Below are 25,791 nucleotides of genomic sequence, written 5' to 3' on the forward strand. Positions count from 1 at the left end.
GCTACATCTACAGTGGAATATTCGACTAACGGCTCGTTCGACACCAGCACTCCGTCGTCCATCTTTGTTTTTCCTCGGCCACACACTGACCGGAGAGTTTAATGAATAAAACGTTTGCCATCTCTCAGCGCTTTTCAACTCCCGCCACTTCCTGTAGAATCGCGTATAAAACGTAAGAAAGAAACGTGAGAGTTAAAAAAAAAAAAAACAACAACAAAAAAAAGAAAACAAAAGAGCTAGCGTGAAGCCACCAGCAGTTAAGACGACGTTGCAGGTGACATCGGGGGCGTGTCGTAAAATCCTCGGATAACCTGGCGTGAAGGTTTATTCCTATGAACGCGATTTCCTTCTTAGAATTGGAAGAATGGAAGGAATTCTTTTTTAAAAAATTGACACGTTTCGACTTTAGGGATTTTCCAAATCCCTCACCCCTCCCTCCCCCTCACCAGAATACACTGCACGTGCAGACGTGAATCCGAAATCGACTATTTATTACAGTGAACAGATTCGAACAATCCTTAAACAAACGTAAAGAAACTTGTGTATTTTATTTTTGTGCAATTTTTTTTTTTTTTTTTTTTTTTTTTTAACTTTTCTTTTTTTCCAACAGTGACATCATTAATGAGCTTTTCAAAGAATGTTCCAATAAAGACGACCAAACAAATGTATGCATGCGGAAGAAAAAAACCCCCAAAACAAATGCAAACTGTAAACGTATTTTTTTTTTTCCCCCAAAATGTAAACATTTTGTCGTATATTTACATAATTGCAACGTGCGTTGAACATATATATATTTATATATTACTTCCCAAAACTGATCTGTTTATATATGTGTTTATGTACTACGTATATATAAGACATGTGCCAATAATCCATCATTTGGATCATGTTTTCGGAATTAGCTCGTGTATAGGTATCGTATTTGCGTAAAAATTTTTTTCAAAGTTCGTACGCGTGATGGTTTTTAACATGTTCGATCGTTTTTTAATACCGTTCGTTCGATCGTTTTTAAAAACGCAAAAACATATGCTATGCCAAAAGTAGAAATGATCTGAAACACTGTAGCTGAAGTGCAGCTAGTTTTATTAGCTAGCGTGACAATATCGCAAACGTTTCAATCGTTATCGTGACCCAAAAGTCGTTTAAAATCTTGGCACATGCCTAATATATATATATATATATAATATAATATAATAAATATAGTAAACAAATCCCATCTTGGGAAATTTGAATCGAAGTGTCAGAACAGTTAATACATACGATTCCACATAATCAATCGAGCAAATCGTTTAAAAAAAAACAAACAAACAAACAAAAAAAAAAAAACGTCCGACACGACAGAGCAAATATAGGCCTTAAAAATGTCCGACGTCTTTCGTCCAATCACGGTCTCGTGAGACTGTCCCAGCAGCGTATTCCACAGAGATTTCTATACAAACGATGTGGATTTTTGTTCACGTGTTTTGTTTTGTTTTTGGTCGGAGTCACGTGAGCGGTTTTAATCGCGCTGGGCGCCGCTGTCCAGGATCGAGCCTTTGGTTGTGCTCCAGGAAACGGCCATGTTGCTGTTGTGCGCTTGGTCCAAAGTGCTGTGTTTGAATAAGGGATCGTGGAAAACGCCGTCCATCCAGTGCCTCAACGTGGTGACCGGCGAGTCCTGCTGCTTCTCCGGGACTTTAACGGGCGGCGAGGATGACCCGGCGATCGCTGGCTGACATCGAAGCATGCATGACGAATACTCGGTCGGATTTAGCGAGGTGGCGGTTTGGGCCAACGACCAAATCCGAGGCTTGCTATCGAGAGTTTGGTGGTCTTGCTGGAAACAGATTTTGGTATTCCCGTTGGGATTGTGCTCGCAGTTTCGGCTCGGAGTTTTCAGGCAGCTTTTGGGCAAATCGGTGTCTCTTTCCAACGAGGTTCTAATTGACGGTAACTTTAAAGCGTCCCCTTCAAGCGGGGGTAGCTTTAGGGACGTCTCTTTGAGGTGCTCAGGTAGCGTGTTCATGTGCGCGTTGACATGGAACTGATGCTTCATGTCGCACTCGGAGCTCTCCGACTCGATGGTGTCGAAGTCGTCCAGGTCGCTCAGCTGGAGGTCCTTATCGTCTCGACTTCGGCTCTCTGATAAGACAATAAGAAAAATAAGCATTTGCGTCAAAGAGTCGTCGAAGACATTTCGAGGTTTTTTTTGGTTTTCCGTTTGTTTCTTGTCACGCTGAGACAGTAGAGTATTTCCCCAAAGGTCCTCGCTTATTTGTCCATGACTTTCAGTCACTTTTAACTCCCAACGTAAACTCTAGACCAAGAAAGGTAGCAGTAAAATAACGACGGGTAACGGAAAGCCTTTAATACAACTTGATTCCAAAAAACCCGCCCCCCCCAAAAAACCACACGATAATCTAGCGATCTCAACCACAGTGGAAATGTTACGCTAGCAAAAAAAGTGCGGAAACGCAAACTAGAAGAGTTACGCTAGGATCACGGAATTTTACGGTACGACTGTACTGTTTACTCCACCGACTGAAACTTTATCGCAATTAACTCGTTCGACGTCACGAATTGTTCCAGATTCCTAACGGGTTCCTGAAAAGTCTTCCCTCTGCCTTCGAAAATCCGACGCGCTACACTTTAGGAGTCTCGCAAAAGGTGACAATACTTTTAAGTAAAGTACTACTAGTTAAGATAGCTAGCTTATAGCTAGGCGCAATTTTACGTCATTTTAAACCGATATTCAGATATTTATGACAATTAAATCTACCAATTAAAATTCGGAATCGTCAGAGAATCCCTGTCGCACAGGAAGAATAGAAGACTTTGTGCCGTTGCCGTTGTAGGAAAAGATTCAATATTAATTACTAAACGTTTTACTATAACGGCGTTAATCGTGTACACGATGAACGCATGCGAAACTCCTCGCTCATGAAAGTGACCCAAGCAGCCGTGCTGGAATCAATGCGGATTCACGGGAAAGCTTCGAACGTAAACAGGAAGCTAACCGTCGTCGTTGGCGTCGCTTTTGATCGGCTCCTCCTGCGAGCCGTCGTCGTCGTCGTCGTCTCCGACGCCGCATCTCTTCTCGTCCGAGCCCTTGTTCCTCGGCGCCCACGTCATCTTGTTCTCCTTCTTGAGTCTCCGCCTGGCGTTGGCGAACCACGTGGACACCTGCGTGAGCGTCATCTTGGTGATGATGGCCAGCATGATCTTCTCGCCCTTGGTGGGGTACGGGTTCTTGCGGTGCTCCTGCAGCCAGGCCTTCAGCGTGCTGGTGGTCTCGCGTGTGGCGTTCTTCCTCCGCGTGCCTCCGTCCATCGAGCCATATCTACAGCGCAGGAGAAATATCACGTTATTTATTTATTTATTTATTTATTTATTTATTTATTCACCCCCCCACCCCCTCTCAGCGCAATCGGTCATGTTAAAACAAAAGCCCCTCGGGTGGAGCGTCATAAAATAAACATGGCCTGCTGTTTTCTCGAGTCCTGCACTTTCTTTTATGTGGGTTAAAAGCTCTGGGACGGCGTTTAGGCTCCGATATGAAGATAAAGCGAGTGTAAAAATTGTTTGATTGACTGCAGAGAGCATTTCAGACGAACGGCGTTCCTAAACAAAATACACGCGCACGCTACGTCGCTAGCGACGTCTCTCCTTACTAGCTAAACGTTCTCACGTGCGAGCGCGTATTTATTAGCGCGTCTCTTCAAAGAAATGTCGCGGTTTGTACTTTCGCGCAGGATTCGTCAGATCCGTCATCGCTAGCTTCCTTTCCTTGCTCTGCGTCTCTGAAATGTCACGCCCGGCTAATCGTTCGAAATCTGATATGCGGCTAATCGTCTGATCGATACGCGGCAGGGCTTCCGACAGAGATTGATTAGCGCGTTAGCAAACGAGCGGAGCGCTAATGGAGAGGCGGGGTAAAATGTTCAGCACCTGTCGTATTGGTACTGCCCCAGAGTGGGATCGTAGGGGTAGTAAGCAGCAGCAGCAGCAGCCTGGGTGATGCTCGCAGAAGCCGCGCTGTCTTTCGCGTCGAAGGCACCCTGCGATCACGATCACACACACACACACACACACAAAATCATCATCATCATCATCATCATCATCGAGAATGTACTCAATACACAGAATGCAGTTTATTTAACAAATGAATTCTGCTGGGAGCAAAAATCTATTTTTATGCTTTCAAAATATGATTATACCTTTAAGAAAACGGAAGATGTGTGTGTGTGTGTGTGTGTGTGTGTGTGTGTGTGTGTGTGTGTGTTCACCGATTTCCCAAAGCCCTCTGAGAAAGTGAACGTTAGCGCCTCCGTGTAAAAAACATACACATTAGTGCGACATACAGTAATAAACAAATACACATCATAATAAATATGAATTTAATATAGCGACGCTAACATCATATTCATTAACTGTGAGGAGGGAAGAAAAAAAATCTATACACACACACACACACACACACACACACACATACACAATACATACACAATACATACATATATATGTTTAAAAACATGCACAAAAGAATACACCGGTATCTTATTACCAGCGCACACTAATAGTCAAAAGTTTGTGGACACTCGACTGAAATGTTTCTCGTGAACTTAAAGACCTTTCGATCTGATTAAATGTGTGAAATCGGTGTCGCAGACCGGAATATAACCGTCCCGACGTGCTCGTTTCTTTCATTCGAGATGACACGAAAATACTTTATTTAAACGGACGACTCGGAGCGAAGTGTTCCGGAAAGCAGCCGATAAGAGTCCGGCGTCGGTGGGAGCTCCTTTAATCCTGTTTAAAGAGCATCTCCTCAAGAAATCGGGGGAGAAAACACCAAGAGTACATTTCTGGAACATTCTAGACCAAAAAGAAAAAAAGAAAAAAAAAAGGGTGTCTACTTTGAAGATGCTAAAATAGTAAATTATTCTGATTTATTACATAATTCCCAAAGTTCCATTTGTGTTATTGTAGACTTTTGATGACTTTATTATTATTATTATTATTATTATTATTATTCTAAAATGTAGTAAAATAAAAAAATGAATAAAGAATGAGTGTCTAAACTTTTGACCGGTAGTGTGTGTGTATATATATATATGATATACTTGTACATATTTGATATCTCATCAAATCTGCGTCACTCTGAGAAGCACGGCAACGGTCACCGTTGACGGATCTAGAACGTTCCCATGACAGCGACCGATTCGACGGAAACTGACCGCGCCGTGTACTTTACGCTCTACACCCCATATACGATTAAAGATATAGGAAGCGAGCCCGAGCTGCAGAGCGTCACGTGCCGTGTGATTATAGCGGTGTGAGGAAGTGGGAGGCGTGCGTCTGCCCTTTTTGACGATGTCGACGTCTGGGCCTCCGTACGTGTGGAGTAGATCACGCGGCCCTTGATATCTAATTAACTTACGCCGACTTCGTATACTAATCCGTATATGATCACGTATTTTCGGTTCCCTTAAAAAGTCCAGTTATACGCGTCATATATGCAATTATATATATATATATATATATATATATATATGATTACATGTTACTGGTTCAGCCGAAGGAAAAAGTATTTATATGTATTTTTATGAATATATCTTTAACTAGCAACGTTCAGATTCTTTCCAGTGTATACATGCAGATTTCGAGCATCATCATACACTGACCGTCACTCTGCGAGCTATTACTACAAACAAAATATAAACTATTTCTCACACCCTTCAGACACGACTGTATGAAATGCGTCCTACTATAATATTCCGTTTTTACGAGCTTTGACGTAGCTGTAGGGGGATAAAAAAAAAACGTGTCAGTTCGAAGTCTTACTGTGACGTCACACTGTCGTTATTCACTTGCGCCCAGGCGCGCTTCTGTCAGAGTTATCTCCACGTCTAAGGCGTGGAATTGTGAGAAGATGTGACATTAATGAAACAACAACAACAACAACAAAAAAACAAGAAAAAAAAAAAAGGAGGATTTTTTTTTTTCCTCACCAGAGAGTAAAACGCAGAGGCCTCGGTGCCGTACGTGACGTAATTCCCGTAGCCCTGTCCGCTGGCGTACGGGTTGCTGTAGACGCCGAGCTCGTGGCGCGCGGTGGCCAGCAGCCTGCTCTCGTACACGGGGCAGTAAACCGGAGCCTGGGGCGGGGGAGGAGGAGGAGGAGGGGGCGGCGGGGCCGGGGCGCACGAGCCAGACTCGGACACGGAGCGCGCACGCGACTCGCAGCACGACGTCAGAGAGTTGGTGGGCATGAGGAACTGGAGGAAGGACAGAAATCATCATCATCATCATCATCATCATCATCATCATCATCATCAGTCAGTACAGAAATAAATCTACGAAAGCATGCACAGACAGACAGACAGACAGACAGACAGACAGACAGACAGACAGACAGGTGTGTGTGCTGTGCATTACAAATCCTGATAATTAAGGTTTTATTATCTACGGTTTTATTAAAAAGAGATTTATTAAAAGTTCTCTGAACTGCAAACAAAATACCTCGAGCAAAAGCTCTTCAATCATTTCTTCATTTCCAAACCTGGATGTTTAAAAAAAAAAAAAAAAAATATATATATATATATATATATATATATATATATATATATATATATATATATATATATATATATAATTTTTTATAGAATAATTAAAACCAGGTTTTATGAAATATTCATAATTTAAGAACCTTTTCATGGAGACATTTTGGAGGCATAAAATCATAATCTTCAGGAATGTATATATATATATATATATATATATATATATATATATATATATATATATTCTTATAGATTGGAGGGAAACTGAGCATTAATTAAGCTTTATTTTAATTACAAACAAACGAACAAAAAACCTCCAAAGCTCTCTAGCGGAGCATTAGTTAGTAGTTGTTTTTTTTTTTTTTTTTTTTTTTTGAGAAACACAAAAATGGCAAGAAACATACAGCTGCTTTATTATTATTATTATTATTATTATTATTATTATTATTATTATTATTATTTGCCCTCTCCATGGTAGAGACTACAAGTTCCTGCAGGATCTTTTTTTTACGGCTTCTTTTGATTTGATGCTTTTCAGAAATCTTCATGCAGTTTTCTTCGGGAAGATTTCCTAAAGCATACTTTTAATCAAACCTCTAAAAAAAAAGGTACCTACTGGAACCTTCACGCATTCAGAGAACCGCAACATTGCACTAAACAAACAGCAGTTTTTCATTTTGGGGTTTTTTTTTCCCCTCATGTGTTTTTGCCCGTGTGTGTGTGTGTGTGTGTGTGTGTGTGTTTCTCTAAATACATTAACGGTCCCAGTAGGTACCTTTAGTGGAACTAGAGAAACCTTCATGTATTTAGAGAACAACAAAAATGACACAAGCTTTCTCTCTCCCTCTCGTTTCTATGCATTTAAAGACAGTTTATAAATACAAAACTTAAGATGTTTTATGGGTTTGTGCCTCCAGGTGTTTTCACTCACAGGTTCTTAAGTCTTGAATATTTCCCAAAGAACCTGTACTTTTAATCTCCAAAGGCAAAAACAAAGTCATAAAGGTACTCAGTGGGACCTTTATGCATTTTTTTTTTGTTGTGTGTGTCCATGTTTCTAAAGAAAATTTATGAGCACACACACACACACACACACAAAAAAAAAAGATTCCTGGAAGTTTGTTTGTTTGTTTATTTTTGTTCCGACTTTGAATTAAAAAGGTACCTGGTGGAACCGTCATGCATTTACAGAACACCACAGAAACAAGCCACTGGACAGAGGATTCTGCAGTTTTGGTCAGTGTTCTTCACGTTCCAAAAAGACACACGATGATGGAGCAGTGCCACAAAAAAACAACAACAACAACAACAACAACAACACAAAACCATCCCACAACACAACAGCTGTTCTCCGACATCCAGCGCGGAGAGCAGCACGCGCGTACAGATGTGCCAAAGCGATAAGCACGCACGTGTCGGGGAATATCCGGTTATTACAGGCACGTGCAAACCCCGCTTCACAACACAACACAACACGCCTGCGTCTGAACAATATATCAATCTCGGCATGAAATACATGCGTGCACGTTTAAACCGATAATCTGGCATGCAATCGGAAAGTCGCACGTGTGAGAGGTGTGTGTATGTGTGTGAGGTGTGTGTATGTGTGTGTGTGCGTGCGAGTGTGTGCGAGTGTGTGTCTTACCTGTGGAGCAGAGGAGTAGGGATATCCGAGCTGTGGGTAGGACATCGCAGATGATCCCCTGGCTGCAGGAATGAGTGGAGAGCGGTGCAGCTCTGCACCAGCATGCATGCACTAGTGGACCTCTGGACGCTTATAGGGCGAAGAAGAAGAAGAGGAAGAATAAGAAGAGGAGGAAGAAGAGCGATAGCATGTTGCATTGGCTTCCTCTTCTTCTTCTTCTTCTTCTTTGTGTGTTAGGGTTGTTTTTTTGTTTTTTTTTTGCAACAACTAAAAAACATGCACCATGCTAATCAAGTCATAATTAGCACCAATTCCATTCCACTATTATTAATGAGCGCGTGCCAGAGCTACATTACATTAATTTAGATGTTTTTGTTGATCTAAGTAGTTATAGTAATATTAGCCTACTACTACTGTTACAACCACTGCTACTACCACTAATAATAACAATAACAATAATAATAAACAGTAGCATAAAACACGTCAACCTTGCTGCGGGTTTGTTTTAAACGCCAGCGGACTCTGACGTCAGAAGCAAAAAAGGGGCGCTCAAAAAAAAAAAAAAAAAAAAAAAAAGCAGACTGTAACTTTAATATGCAATTTCTTCCTGAAGATAAAAAACCCTGAGAGAGAGAGAGAGAGAGAGAGAGAGAGAGGGAGGAGTGAAATGTGAGTTAAATCTCGTGCACTTGTAATTGCGCTTTTATCCATTTTTTCCTCCTCCTCCTCTCTCAAATATTAATTGTACCTGGCACCAGTAATATCTCTGGCGAAATTAGAAAGTGGGAATTAATTAGAGGATCCGAGGAAAGTCTGTAAACGTTCTGTAAATATAACAGCAGGAATGCGGATATGGATGCTCGCGAATACTCTCACGCGTTTGACGCACGGGTCACGCACGCGTCACGCACGAGTCACGCACCCGACTCCTTCACTGATTGATTTGTTATACTTATTTATTGATTTATTGAACACTTGTCGATGCAGATTTTCTTCAGATGTCCTGCTGGGAGTTTCTTGTAAGTTTAGAGCGACTTGTTCGAAAGGTTTGTGCACGCGCACCGGAACGTACAGTCTTCTTCAGCATGTAGAATATAGTAACTGTATGCTAAAGCGCGCGCGCGGGGGCACGTCTGTGCAGTGCGTGTGCGCGTGAATCCAGGGGGCCCCCGGGGGTCCCGGTCAAATTAATGATGATGTACTCGTCACAAGCACACACACACACACACACACACACACCACTAGAACCCCCCCCCCCTCCCCCCCGGTGAGATGGATGTGCCCTGCAGTGACAGCTCGATGGAGGGTGATGGATGACTATCTCGAGACCATCACACACACACACACACACACACACACACACACACACGTTCCGTAATTGCTTTCATTTACAGTTGCGCGTTGCGTTACGAGCGCGTCCTCAAATTGACTTCGACTTTTATCAGGTGTGTGAGTGTGTGTGTGTGTGTGTGTGTGAGAGAGAGGGGGGGGGGGGGGGGGGGGGGGGGGGGGGGGGTTAGAATCCTCATGGATCTAAATTAAATTAGCAGCGTGACCCGGTAATAGACACGGGGGTCAAATGCGTTTAATTGGCGCGTCACGTGGTTTCCGTGCTGCGACACACGTCTATACACATGATAGTTATATATCTTCCATCCACTGTGTTCTGTGTTATAGCGCAGTGTGTGCTGTAAAATAATGAATAAAGTGCAATAACAATATTATTATTATTATTATTATTATTATTATTATTATTATTATTAAACATGTAAAGGCGTGACCGATGTGAACAATAACTCAAATCCATATTTGATATTGATATATTTCTATGTATTTTCTATCCAGGAACATATGTTTAATCCATACACATTTCTTTCTTTATTTCTACATAAATATGTCCAGGAATTGTGCATTGAACAAATACACGTCTAACACTTATATTTTATGATATACACACGCTCTCGCTGTAATAAACTCTACTCGTTCGTGCTGCTGATGTGGAAACCATTAAGCAGTCTTTTTTTTTTTTTTTTTTTTTGGACTTGTGTATGGCTATATATCATATAGATATGGTATAAAATATAATTAAAAAAAAGGATTGAAGAGAAACATTCAGTGTATTTCCATCTGTACACATCTACCGACAAGCACAAGGGAAATATTTGTGTTTCTCTCAAACCTGTACATCTCCAGTCAAAAGAAATGATTGATTCCCTCACACACACACACACACACACACACACACACACACACACACACAAACAAACAATCACACACACACGTCTTGAAATCCTTATGAGGACATTCTCTTGACATAATCATTAACTCACAGCTATTTAAAGCCACACATCTGGGCTCTTTTAGTTTTTTTTTTTATGTATTTATTTATTTATTTTAAAATTTAAGCTGCCATATATTCCTGTCCCTGTGGGGACATTGCAGGTCCCCACTAAGATATATATATTTATATAGGTCCCCACTAATTTTTATATATATATATATATATATATATATATATATATATATATATATATATATATATATATATATATATATATATACAGATAGACAGATACATATATCCATATATATATATACATATACTCCCTCCCCCCATATTCTGCACACACACACACACACACACACACACACACACACACCTTGAGCAGTGATGGACAAGTCGTGAAAAACGATCCGGTCCATCCCGGAATGGATTTTGCCGAGGTTATTCAGGTCCCTATGAAATATTCAAATAAACGAGTATAAGCTTTTAGAGGGGAAAATGAAAAAGCCGTGCTTGTTTTCCTTTTTTTTTTTTTTTTTTTTTTTTAATTCCCCTTTTTTAAAGATTAAAAGAAAGCCGGGCCGTTTCAGACAGATGTGAGGGCGACATTAGGAGAATACGGGCTGTAATGTGACATTTAAAAAGCAGGAGGGTCGCACTCGCATAAATAACAAATAAAGTGTCAGATGTGACGCGCAGGCAGGAAACAAGTCGTCTGTTCAAGCCGTGATTATAAACGAAGCCTCTTTAAGTCCTCTGGCCACTTCATTATCCGCTAATAATATCCCCACTCACAGGGGGACCAAGATGTAGGTCAAATAAATAAACATGTAAAAAGTACGAAAATAAAAAGTTCACATCAATGTATGAGTTAGTGTGTTAATAACCTGTCGAAAAAAACAAAAAACCCAACTTATACTTAACAAAACCAAAAAACAAACAAACAAACATTAGTAAGAATAGTGAAAAAATAAATAGGTTATCAAAGGTGAAAGATTTGACCATATTAGAATAAATAAATAAATAAATATATTCTATGCACGTGCATATGCACTTGAAATTAATAATAATAATAATAATAATAATAATAATAATAAAAACATGGTGGTGGCGGCTTCTTCTACAACGTGTCAGCTGTCAAACAAGTGAAAAACGAATTTCAGGTTTTTAGGTGAAAATCTCAACCGTATTTATTTTAAAAAAAACAACAACAAGAAATAAATCCTGCACATGCGCATATTCATGAGCCACCAAACAAACAAACAAACAAATAAATCCTCCACATGCAAATAGATTCTGAACCTGGATTTCTGTAAATCTGCTTTCAAATAAATCACACAGTTAAAGTCTGTGCACGTGCACACACACACACACACACACACACACACGCACACACACACACACACACACACTCACGCACACGTTGTGTTGTAATAGGCTCCAATCGATTAGCTCTTTCCTGCTTTAATACACTCAGCTTTAAACTGTGTGTGGAAAACCCCCCCCAAAACAACCCGATCATCTCCCATCGACCAACATGGCCTCCAGGTACGGGTCAAAGGTCATGGGGTCATGTGACCTGAGCTGAAGTTAAAGGTTAAAGTGAAGGGTAAATGCCAATTGAAAACAAACAAAAAAAAACGTCAAACTTCAAACCCCAGCTGTTGGATTTGTCTGCGTTTTTACCTTCAACGCGCTGAGCTGGCCTCGTCCCAATCCAGCACGGATTTCACGAGTGTTCTCACTTCAGCAAACATCCCAAACGCTAGAAATCGGATTATTAATGAATCATCAATCAACCTTTCTGTCTGTCAGTGGTCTGATTTTGAACAAAACCGTCCGACTGCTAGAACTCATGCCTCGGTAGGGATTTTATGAGAATGTCAGCCATTTTGGTTCTGTCCCAATTTCTAGAGTTGATGAATATTCAGTGTTCATACTTGAGTGCAAGAATTCATGTCTGACTCGTAAAAAAGTGACATCTAGCATCCTAAAGGTTCTATGTAGAACCTGAAAAACAGTAGGAACCTAAGAAGCCTTAATGAACCCTGGGATCTTTGCTCATTTTGCAAAAAGTCCTGAACACTTGCACATGTAGATAACGTCCTTAGTAGAATGTAGATAGTGTTGTTAGTGGCTCGTCAGCCATTTTGGCTCTGTCTCGAATGTTATATACTGTACGTGTCTAGTTATTTATTTTTTTTATAGAAGGTTTCTTTGGATGCTTAATGGTTCTAGTTTGTTTGTTTTTTTTTAGTTCTGCCGAGAATGAGTTCTACTTGGAAAGAGGATCTCGGTTTTGTAGGATTGTGCACAGAAGAACAAACCAAACAACTCTTTACACGGACAATACACTGCACGTCAGGTTCCCTCAGAAGAACAAACCGAAGAACCGGGAACAATTTAGAATGTTGACTATTTTAGGAAACGTCTCAGAAAGAACGGTTCAATCTAGCAGCCTGAAGGATTTTCCCCTGTAGGAGAACCACTTAAAGGTTGAAGAACCCTACAACCATGTGTGTTCCTTTTCCAAGTAGAATCCTTGGAAGCGAAAAGGAAGTGGAAATGCGAAAAGAACCCCTGAGGAACCCTTTTATCTACGCGTGTATTTAGTACATTTAACGTCTAGATATTTCAGGAAGTTCCTTTGAATGATTTAAGGTTCTGTCGTTCGAATGAGTTCCACGTGGAACTTTTCTGAAAGGAGATATCTTCGTTGTGGGTTTCTACATAGGATCTTAAAGGGCTCTTAAAGAAGGACAAACCCAAGAACCCTTCTGACTGGAACGTCGGTCGCTACAAGGCTCTGTCGTGACTAGGTAATGTCCGTCCCATCCGTTTTTGGTTTGTTCCTCTGGGAGAACCTTAAAGGGTCTCTGTAGAATCCTATAACAGAGTGTTTCCCCACAGAGATAACAGAACCCCATAACGGAGCTTAGAACACGTAATGAACCCTCAAACCTCGGTGTAGGAAACGTCCCAAATACTAAATTCATGAGTGCTCGGTGTTCCTACAAGCACATTGATCTCCTTTAAAGAAAAAATGATCCCAATCAGTAGAACACGGACTATATTTAGCTCCATACGGCTTGTCGGAGAACCCCTTAAAGGTTGTAAAGTGTTCCAAGTAAAACCTCTTTAGGATGCTCAAAACCCTTAACTATCCAAAGAACCCTTGAGGAACCGTTATAAAGCTCGGTCATGACTAGCTTGTTTTCAGCTCCGTTTTTTTTTAGGCTAAATCTAGAACCCGAAAGCGTAAACAACGTCCTTTGTTTCTAACTGTTCCAACAGAGTGTTTCTTCCGTTTAGTTTTCTCCCCCCAGAGTGAGTTCCAAAGAAAAATCATACCCTTAACCTATCCAAAGAACCCTCGAGGAACCCTTTCATCCAAGCATGTAGATAGTGTTCTTAGTGGCTCGTCAGCCATTTTGGATCTGTCTCAAATGTTACACACGTGTCTATTTGTGGACCAATGGCCATTTGAGGAGGTTTCTTTCTTTCTTTCTTTCTTTCTTTCTTTCTTTCTTTCTTTCTTTCATATGCCTAATGGTTCTAGCTTTCTCAGGAGTTCTACATGGAACTTTTTGAAGACCGGATCTCTTTTTTTGAAGGTTTCTCCCAAGAAAATAGATGGACAAACACTGCAGAAGGTTCTCTCCAAAGAGCAAGCCAAACAACAATATACTCTACACGCTTAAGAACCCTTCTAACTAGACAAAAACAAAGGTTCAAGAGCTTCTGCAGCTGCTTAACTAAGCTCTATGTGTGTGTGTGTGATCAATAATGCATGGAGAGCGGAGTGTAACACACCAAAGCTCTTAAACGCCGCAGAGGAGAACCCAGGACCGGACGCAGAGCCATCAGGAGCGATGAGGAAGTGTAAGTGATGCTCAGTACACAACTATCAGGTTCTCTATACATCACACAGCCAGCAGAACCCACAACAGCCATCTTAGTACCACAGAATCGATGGTTTCGGGGTTCTTTATACCAAAAACGCTGTTGAATCTTCGGATTCCGATTGGTCAGAAGGTGTTTATATTAACTTGCTCGTTCTAGCGCGTTATATATATGCGTTTCTATAGCAACAGCTCGCTCGCAGGGACTTTAGCTGCGCTAAACGGATCATTTAAATAAATAAATAAATAAATCGCGGATACGGTAAGCGGAAACGTTTATGGAAGGAGTCTCCAGTTTCAGTGCTTTGTAACAACCGGAGGTAAAACTGTAAAAAAAAAAAAGAAAAAAAAAGTGCTTGGTAACATGACAAGCTGCGTTTCGTTTCGTTTTTTCCTTTGAGAGCGAGAGAGAGAGAGAGAGAGGGAGAGAAAACCTGTCGAGGCTGTCGAGGGAACGACTGACGTACAGTACGTTGTGGGTGTTTGACAATGTTATATGCGGCTGTAAATGGATAAAAGTATAAAATGTCGTTCTTTAGTAACTAAAAAATGTCGTGATCGTCGCCGGAGTCCCGCGGCGTAAGAGGAATAAAACACTTGCTGTTACGGTATATATAAAATCGGCTTCGCTTCACTTCATCACACCACCCCGTCGTCCATTCTTTTCCTGGAACGGCAGCGCGCGAGCGTTTTAGTCCCCGTAATTTCATCAACGGCACGCGAAGGCACCGCGTCAGGCTGCCAGCTGTTGAAAGTCTCCCAAGATGGCGGGCGTCCCGTCACGCGCTTCCTCTTCTCTAAAGACGTCGGAGGAACGAACGCACACTATGCACTTAAGTTTTTTTTAATTTATTATTTTTTTTTAAATAAATGAATAAATAAATAAATAAACGCCATTTCCCCGACTCGCTAATGTACAGGACGGAGAACTCTGGTGGAGAAATCGTGTCCTCGCTCAGAACCGCCCGGATCGTTCTTTTATTTTTTCTTAACAAAAAAAACAAAAAAAACGAGTCCTAAAAAGCAGCTACGCGTTAAACAGGTATTAAAATTGTATCGTGGACGTGGAGGAGATTCAGACGCAGGCCTGTTTGTCTGCGCCGTGATTGAAGGGACTTGTGATCGAGTTTCCACACGCCGCTCCCGTCCAGGACCATCCGCTCCGGTATTAACACGGCTCTGGCATTAGGACGCCGAACGCACGGGATCGAGGGTAAGAAGAAAAGAAAGAAAAAAAACCCACGCGGAATGAGGCGATGCAGTGCTTTTGTGTTTTCCGAAGAGGCATTATGAATAAATAATTGTTAAGTGCCTACATTTGGGAGATAATCACGCATCCGTCTCTCTGCTTGAGAGTGAATATTGTAGTAGGGGTGGATGGAGACTTTTTAGGGGTTGGGTTTTTTTTCTTCTTCTTCTTCTTTTTCTGGATAAATGAAAAGATATAACAGGATAGAGGATAAAAGTGCGCTCAAGCCAGGGATATAAACCAGATCTCAGATTCATTATTGATATTATTTAAGTCGTGTTTGCTATGAGCGAAGGCGAGTGCTAATAACGAATCACATTTGATCCGTCTAAATACGGACAACGATAGTCCGGTCTGCTCGGACGTGACGGATATCTGAGATACGATCAGGGACGAATGCAGTGCAGCGAAGAACGGTGAAAAAATGAATCCTTAAGAATTAAAAAAAAAAAGATTTACAAGGACGGAAAGTCGGCACGGTCGTGGAAGCGTGGGAACGATTAAGATGGAGCGCCTCGCGGACCGAACGGGAACACTGCGGAATGAAAACGTTACCGGTCGGGTCGTAGCAATTTACAATCATGAGACCTGTAAGCTGTCTCGCTCTCTTTCTCTCACACACACACACACACACACTGAGCTCTCCGACTTAGTGGCCTTAGGGAGAAAACGAGTAAATGAAAGAAAGTAGGAAAGAAGTAAAGGTAGTGGACTCGAGGTTGACGGACAAAGGTCAGCCAAGGAAAAGTCCTTCTTGAAGAACAAAAACGAATAATAAAAAAAAAAGGGAAGAAAGAAACGGTTGTTGAAGGGGCGGGGGAGTGTGTCAGTCTGGCGTGTTCACGAATCGATCCGATCATCAGTTGTAGAAATCGCTATACGCGGTTATACCAGGGCTAAACGCATATATTTGTTTGACAGAAGGACAAAAAGATGTTATCGATGCATTACAGACCTTCCCGGGTTGGCGCACGATGAAATATAAAGTTCGATCCGATTCGATTCGATTAAAGTCTGACGAGGAGGTGTTGTGCGCATGAGCTGAATGGTAAAACTTTAGAAAGGGAAAGGATTCGTCCTTGAGTAACTTGTTAGAACGTCCCTAACGGGTTTCATACCGTTAGCATGGATGCTAGTTATCCACATGTTGCGTATTTGCTAATCCTACGCTAAAACAATAAGTCAAAGTGACGCAGAATCGGTCATTTTTGATCGTCGCCGCCGAAAACGCTCGATTTCGCTGCGTGGTTGCTTCCTTTCTTTATTCATTAAATCAGTGAATTTTTTTGTCGTCGTTGCAGAATCCGCGAGATCGCACCCGCACGCAATCGTCCTCCGCGGTGACGTTTGTTGGAAAAACGAGACCTTCCCGCTGCGCTCGGAAACCCGCGGGAATTTTGTACGATTGCAAAAACTCTTGCGTTCGTTTTCCAGGGCCGCGAAGGAATCCCGGAGGGACTGCGGAGTTCGGTGGGGGGAAAAAAAAAAAAAAACGAGTTATTTCAAAAACAAACAAATAAATAAATAAAAGACTAAAGGTGGCACAGTCGTGGAAACAGTTTGAAGATGTTTGAACGCAAAAAAAAAAAAAAAAACAACGTAAAGGAAGTGATCTTCGAGACCAGAATGTTCAAAGTGTACGTTAAAAAAAAAAAAAAAAAAAAAAAAAATTAACGACAGTTAAAGCACATTTTCGAAATTGGACGTTAAAAATATATTCACGAGTAAGGATTCAAATTCGAGGAGGTTTTTGCTAGAAGACTAAAACTTACAAACAATAAAAATGACTTCATAGGATTAACGACGGATTCAAAAAAAAATTCTTTCGTATGTGAGGGATTAGCGTGAACAGAGCATCTGATCCGATCGGATCGAATCGAAGGTATTTATAGCCGTTGGACTATTATAGTGTGTTAAACTCCTCTATAATATCCGTTAATCAAAGTGTCATGTCATTTCTGCTGGTTGAAGTGAGCGGAGATTACACCGTCACGTGGATTTCGGAGGAAAGATGTTCCTCTCCTCGTGCTGCACTCTTTTATTTTCCACCTGAATGAGCCCATCTGAATAGACGGCGGAGGAGTGCTGATGTTTATATTAGCATGCATTATTCCGCCACGTCTCGCCACTATAAAGAGCGCCCATCATCCATTCGGCCTCCTTCACCGTAAAAAAAAAAAAAAAACAACCCCTCTCTCCGGATAATATTTATAATTCCACCGCGGAGGCCTTTTCTGCCCTGTCGCGCTCTTCTAATCCCCTCTTTCAACGTGGCCGTATTGCTACAGGCTCCCGCGATACCGGGGTTTTTCTTTCTCTTTATTCTCTTTTTTTTTCTCTCCCCTCCACACAGATTTACACTCATCCCTTTGTGCTTATACTATCCGCGCTATCTTATAGAAAAAAGTTTTAAAAAGTACTTTTTTCTTTGTACCATTCCCGTCATTCCGACCTCGAGCGCGTGCAGACGTCACCTCTCTGTTTATTTATTTATTTATTTATTTATTTATTTAAATCCTGGTCATAACTCTTACCTAACGTTAGCTAACGTCAGCATGAAGCTGTACCGATGCGTTAAAAGTCCTATTTTAAGACTTAAGTCGTCTCGTTTCAGCCCGATCGAGTCGTCCGGAAATTCCCGCTCGTACAGCGGTTCCATCGTTTTCAGGCGTCTCGAAAGCCTTAAATTCGTGGCTAGGTTGTTGTTACTGGCACGTCAGGTGTTTTCTCAAATTTGAGTGAAGGAAGTGAAAAAGACAATCAACATTTAACTGCATTTTATAGCACATTTTCTTTTTTTTAAAAAAAAAAAGAGAAAAGAAAAGAAAAAAAGAACTAAATCTGATTATAAAATTAAAAATAAAAATCAATGAATTTCAATTTAAAAAGCTTTTTTTATTTAAAAAAAAAAAGACTAAATTTGAATATAAAACTATGACTGAAGCCTAAATTAATTTTCAAGTAAATTTTCTGTAAAAAAAAAAAAAAAAAAAAAGAAGAAAAAAATTATTATTATTATTTATTTTTATTTAATTAATTAATTTATTTTTTAAGTTGCCTTCCAATTCCAATCCTGAAAAATTAAGGCCGGCAGAAAATCTCCCAAAATCTGACTCGTGGTTCACGTAGTTCAACGTTTTTTGTTTGTTTGTTTTCCCAGTTGTACTTTTTTTTTCATTTAAAAAGCCGAAGTTTGTTGGCATTTATTTTCTAATTCTTTCCTTCAGTTTACCTGCTTCCAGCGTCTAGTCATTCCGACCTTGAGAATGGATCTACCGAATTTTGTTTGACTTCACACTAGTGATGTTTAAGTAGTTGTTTCTCCGACTGTAACCAGAACAACGCTAGCTGTTTAGAAACTTTAGTCCTAGCTAGTGTCGTAAATGAGACTCGTCTTTTTATTGTAACCCGATCAGGACGTCACATACAAGTTTCTGAAAACGTGCATGTTCTTTTTCACCTTGGAACACCCGTGAAGTCGGGAACGCGCTCCGGATCCAGAAGATAGCGATACTATCGCGCTCCGGTTTAAAAACAAAACAAAAACAAAACAAAACAAAACGACAAAAACCTACAGACGTTTTGTTGGGGTGTGTGTCGAATCTGCAACGCTTTGAAAGCGAATTTATTATCCACTTCCAGATGTTGATCATTTAAACCGTTAAGCTTTTATTTTCTTTGTAATAAAGAGCACAGGTTAACTGTTAACCCTCACTTAGCGGAAGAAGAAAAAAAAAAAAACCCCAAGGACGAGTGTTGTTCATTTTCTTCGACTTCAGGGAGGAAATTTCTGACGGGTCGCCTAATGGACCGTGGAGACGAGTCGTTCCCGCTTTTCAAGGTTAATGCTTTCTGAGTCGAGGAGCGAGTCCTAATGGAGCCTTTCAACACACACACACACACACACACCACTAAGATATGGATTTTGGTAACATGCACAGCTCCGTCACATACGGGCCTCGAGTTGAAGTTGAAATCAACGTTGAGTTCTGGATTCTGATTGGTCAGAAGGTGTTGATTCGTTTTCTGTAACAGCGGCGCATTGTGGCGAATGCGTTTCTATAGCGACAGCTCATCTACAGAGACCCGTCCATACTCGTACGCCCAACATACATGACATTTTAAAAAATGCCGCGTTGCTGTGGTGACGTTTTCCGTAAGGAGACATTCACTGGATGAACATTCGATGGAAGGAGTCTCCAGTGTCAGCGCTTCAGAACAGTCAGAAGCAGCAACAAGCCGCGTTTCCTTGTATTTGTTTTTTAATAACTGCATTTAATAGCTTCATGAGCACTTAATAGTAACGGAGATGTTACGATTCTTTATATATTCTTTGTATAAATATGTATAAATAAACACACACACACACACATATATATATATATATATATATATATATATATATATATATATATATATATATATATAAAACGCCATGTGCTGACTTTGATGTGCTGATGTCTGTGGGTTTTTTTCTTTCCCCAGAAACCTGATGGAGGTTTTAGCTCCTCTGGGGCTTTATACCTTTTCATACCTCTCTCTTTCCAAAAGCGCCACAATGACATTACACACAAATGCTCTAAATCCACCAAGGAAAAGAGAAAAAGGCACTGGGAGCTTGTTGGGACTGAGTACCTGTTCGGTCGGACTCGTCCTCGTGCCCTTCTCTAAAGCCCAACCCATTACCGCCCCGTCGCTTTCTGCCCTCAGCGACTCGTGCGTCACATTCAGATCCCGTCCTCCACCTGCGACACACAATGCGGCCAAATTCCGCATTCTGATTGGTCGGAAGTTATTGATTGATTTCCTGACAGTAGTGCAGTAGTGTGTAAGGAGACACTGAACACATATGGAAGGAGTCTCCAGTGTCAGAGGTAAAGCTGTACATAAGCTTTGAGATCTTTTAAAGATTTTGAACAACCTGGGTTGTTTTTTTGTTGTTGTTGGTCTTATTGATTTTAAGAGGAGAAAGAGAGACGCTGGAGTGAGAACGATTGTTCACAGCTGCCATTAACGTAAGCGCTAGTACGCTAGTACGAAGCACGTAACATGTAAGCCAAACAAACAAGTTCGATAACGATTAGTGTGTTTATTTCATTTGTGCTTTGACTAGTTCGCTTTAAAAGTTATGCATAGCTACTATCGTGTCTCATCAGAAAACATGGACAGGCCACGCCCACAAGCAACAACAACAATACACCAGGAGCACTAATTCTTATAAATCCTAATTCTTTTCCCAAACCTAGAGGTTTCCTCCATCCAGGGAGTGAAGCGTGTGTGTGTGTGTGTGTGTGTGTGTGTGTGTGTGTGTGTGTGTGTGTGAGGGCGTACACTGCGAGTCCCCCGGTGAGAGAGCGAGTGTGAGAAGAGGCCTGGGTTTTTTGCCTGACTGCCCAAACCCTGGCCTGAATTCCCCGGTGAGGCCGAGATGGAGAGGAGAAGGCGCGGTAATTGTATCGCGGCCTGTTGAGATTTTCACCTCGCCGGCTTTCAGTGAAAAGGAAAAGAGCATCCCATGACGCTGGGGTGCAGAAAAAAACCCAATGTGCACTCACATATGAGTAACGTTCAATTTATCACATCAGAGCACTTACGGCCAATGAAGGGGCGAGCGACGTGCGGCTTCAGCGAGGGTTCAGATTGTTTCAGCTGAAAACATGACAATATTGTACAACAGTAATGCTCATTTTCGTAAAACCGAACCGTAAAAGCAAGAGATGTTTACGTGCTGAGATAAAAAAAAAACAACCTATTAGTTCTGTTTATCAAGCGATAATTAATAAAAAGGTGATTCTATGATCTATGACTTTTATCCCGCTTAAAAATTAAACCTTAATTTTATTTATAACACTGAATCTAAGAAAACATGCATTTAAATATATATATATATATATATATATATATATATATATATATATATATATATATATATATATATAAAAAAATACTACATTTTGCTCTTAAATGAGTGACATGGCTAACTTTTTTTTTTTTTTTTTTTTTAGCAAAGAATCCATGCTAAGGTCATGAAGACATTAAGAATGTTATTATGTTTACCTTAAAATATTTGTTTCAAATTAGTCGTTTACCTTCAGTTCATATTTTGTGTAACAGGTTCGTACTTTCAGGGTGACCTCGTCGGTCAATACGACACTATCATAAAGCTAAAAAGTAAAGAAAGAAAGAGTGAGAGAACTTACTTTTGTTAGATCTGCAGGATATTCAGGTGATGGAACAAAGTGTTGAACATGCGACTTGTGGAATATTCCAAATATTCCAAAGATAGGAGACCACATCTAATCAAACTCATCTGCAGCCCACGCCTCATCAAACTCACCTGGAGACCACGCCTCCTCAAACTCACCTGGAGACCACGCCTCATCAAACTCACCTGGAGACCACGCCTCATCAAACTCACCTGGAGACCATGCCTAATCAAACTCACCTGAAGACCACGCCTAATCAAACTCACCTGGAGACCACGCCTCATCAAACTCACCTAAAGACCACACCTCATCAAACTCATCTGCAGCCCACACCTCATCAAACTCACCTGGAGACCACGCCTCCTCAAACTCACCTGAAGACCACGCCTAATCAAACTCACCTGAAGACCACGCCTAATCAAACTCACCTGGAGACCATGCCTCATCAAACTCACCTAAAGACCACACCTCATCAAACTCATCTGCAGCCCACACCTCGTTCCATCACCACCCGGTCCACCACTTCTCTGGCAATTCACAGCAGAGCATCCATTTGGGCCCGAGATGTGTCTCCCGGCCGGTCTGACCAGCTGTGGAACTCACTGCACGCAGGCTCTGGGTCAGCTCTTGGGTCACTACCTGCTGCTGGATGTTTGCTTGGGAGGCCGAAGTGGTGCCAAAAACAGTGCTACTTATTGACAGTTGGAAGTGGGAGTGTGGGTGTAAGGGTGAAGATTGAGAGTAGGGAAGTTGCTGTCTTGCTATCGAGGGGTGGGACGAGGGGGCTGGAGCTGCCACAAGGTGGGACCCAGGAGCCATAGAGGAGGCTGTGGAGGGTCGGGAGAGGTGCAGCACAGCCGGGGAGTTTGTTCTCTGCTGTCCTCATCGTCATCTTCCTCGTCGGCGTATGAAACAAGAGTGAGAAGAGTTAGCATGCATGCGCATGGAGCACGAACTCACCCCGCTGCAAACTCAGCACCTCGCCAGCAGTCGCCAGCACCCACACACCTGGAGACCACACTTAATCAAGCTCACCTCTACCCCACACCTCATCAAACTCACCTCTACACCACACCTCATCAAACTCACCTGTACACCACACCTCATCAAACTCACCTCTACACCACACCTCATCAAACTCACCTGTACACCACACCTCATCAAACTCACTTGTACACCACACCTCATCAAACTCACCTGCACACCACACCTCATCAAACTCACCGGCACACCACACCTCATCAAACTCACCTGGGGACCACACCTCATCAAACTCACCTGCACACCACACCTCATCAAACTCACCTGTACACTACACCTCATCAAACTCACCTGTACACCACACCTCATCAAACTCACCTGGGGACCACACCTCATCAAACTCACCTGCACACCACACCTCATCAAACTCACCTCTACACCACACCTCATCAAACTCACCTGTACACTACACCTCATCAAACTCACCTGCACACCACACCTCATCAAACTCACCTGGGGACCACACCTCATCAAACTCACCTGCACACCACACCTCATCAAACTCACCTGTACACTACACCTCATCAAACTCACCTGTACACCACACCTCATCAAACTCACCTGTACACCACACCTCATCAAACTCACCGGCACACCACACCTCATCAAACTCACCTGCACACCACACCTCATCAAACTCACCTGCACACCACACCTCATCAAACTCACCTGTACACTACACCTCATCAAACTCACCTGGGGACCACACCTCATCAAAATCACCTGCACACCACACCTCATCAAACTCACCTGCACACCACACCTTATCAAACTCACCTGGGGACCACACCTCATCAAACTCACCTGCACACCACACGTCATCAAACTCACCTGTACACCACACCTCATCAAACTCACCTGGGGACCACACCTCATCAAACTCACCTGGGGACCACACCTCATCAAACTCACCTGTACACTACACCTCATCAAACTCACCTCTACACCACACCTCATCAAACTCACCTGTACACCACATCTCATCAAACTCACCTGGGGACCACACCTCATCAAACTCACCTCTACACCACACCTCATCAAACTCACCTCTACACCACACCTCATCAAACTCACCTCTACACCACACCTCATCAAACTCACCTGGGGACCACACCTCATCAAACTCACCTGCACACCACACCTCATCAAACTCACCTGTACACTACACCTCATCAAACTCACCTGGGGACCACACCTCATCAAACTCACTTGTACACCACACCTCATCAAACTCACCTGCACACCACACCTCATCAAACTCACCTCTACACCACACCTCATCAAACTCACCTGTACACCACACCTCATCAAACTCACCTGTACACCACACCTCATCAAACTCACCTGCACACCACACCTCATCAAACTCACCTCTACACCACACCTCATCAAACTCACCTGTACACCACACCTCATCAAACTCACCTGGGGACCACACCTCATCAAACTCACCTGGGGACCACACCTCATCAAACTCACCTGCACACCACACCTCATCAAACTCACCTGTACACTACACCTCATCAAACTCACCTGTACACCACACCTCATCAAACTCACCTGTACACTACACCTCATCAAACTCACCTGGGGACCACACCTCATCAAACTCACCTGGGGACCACACCTCATCAAACTCACCTGCACACCACACCTTATCAAACTCACCTGTACACGACATCTCATCAAACTCACCTGTACACCACACCTCATCAAACTCACCTGCATACCACACCTAGAGACCACACCTCATCAAACTCACCTGAAGAGCACACGTCATCAAACTTGCCTGCAGCCAATGCCTCTTCATGCCTGTTAGACTGTCCGAGTTTCTTCCCTTGTATTGTTTTCTTCCGTTTCATTTCGTCGTGAGCATCGCTGTATTCCTCTGGGGGAACGACTCGGCTCGGAACACTTTAACCCCGTCTATCCTCCTCGCGGTCACACGCAGCATTTTCTATATTTACATGTAAATTTAAAACGCCGTTATTCCTTTACAGAGTGTGAACTGGACTGACCTGCTGGCATCAAATATACACAAAGAATAGATCTCCATAAATATCAACAAACAGATGTATAAAATCCTGAATGATGTCGTTCGCGCAGTGGGCAGGTATTTATCACTGCATTTAATATATTTAATATTATATTGTAAGAAATGCATGATGACTCAGGCGTCAATATATAAATATTAAACTATGTATATGTCCATAAATGCCCTACCAGTGGAACTGTAACACTTTTCTAAGAGAAAGCTTATTTAGAACCACTCTTTTTGGGGGTTTTATTAGGTCAATTTTTGGTTGAAAGACTTTTAAATGTGCATCCACAAGTACAATTAATCCATCAATCAATCAATTTTACATTCAAATCAGAATCGATACAGTGCTTAACCTCAGGCTAATGAACGACCTGTAATTAACTAAAGACAAACGAGTTCGGTTCTAGAGCATTCTCAGGGATGCTAATTAACACAACGAGCGTAGCTTATGAAGAATACACACGGCATATCATTTCAGTTGTACAGGAAGTGACTGTAGTGATATAGTAACAGGAAGTAAATAAATAAAGGAGAGCGTAAGAGTGAATGATCGAATCCATCATGTTTCAGTGTTTAGTTTGGCAGCACTGCAGTTAAACACGAGTCCGGATGACAGGCCATCAGAAACGGAACGCACTGCTGGTCAGGGGTGAAAACAGGAAATGGGCTGACGGATGGACGGACGGTTTGAAATACCTGGGCAGATGTGTACCTGGGAGATGATCTAAAACTAGGAAGGGACTGTTGAAAAATATATAAGGTCGCCTAGACTAATGGAAATGGCTGATTCCCGAAACGTCCTATTGGGGGTGCATGTTAATTCTTACATTTCACATTTTATGGCATTTTGGCAGACGCAATTATCCAGAGCGACGCACATT

General features: G+C 41.9%; 1 protein-coding gene across 1 annotated transcript; it reads right to left on the reverse strand.

Moving 5' to 3' along the window:
• Positions 1-633: 633 nt before the first annotated feature.
• On the reverse strand, positions 634-8,314 carry irx4a (iroquois homeobox 4a). The gene is made up of 5 exons (XM_017463856.3): positions 8,188-8,314; positions 5,991-6,257; positions 3,928-4,037; positions 2,997-3,319; positions 634-2,121 (listed from the first exon to the last, which is right to left on the reverse strand). The coding sequence occupies exons 1-5, from the start codon at positions 8,293-8,295 to the stop codon at positions 1,499-1,501; spliced, it is 1,431 nt and encodes a 476-aa protein (XP_017319345.1). The 5' UTR covers positions 8,296-8,314; the 3' UTR covers positions 634-1,498.
• Positions 8,315-25,791: the final 17,477 nt, after the last annotated feature.

The sequence above is a fragment of the Ictalurus punctatus genome, chromosome 1 (assembly GCF_001660625.3).
Source record: "Ictalurus punctatus breed USDA103 chromosome 1, Coco_2.0, whole genome shotgun sequence".
Taxonomy (NCBI): domain Eukaryota; kingdom Metazoa; phylum Chordata; class Actinopteri; order Siluriformes; family Ictaluridae; genus Ictalurus; species Ictalurus punctatus.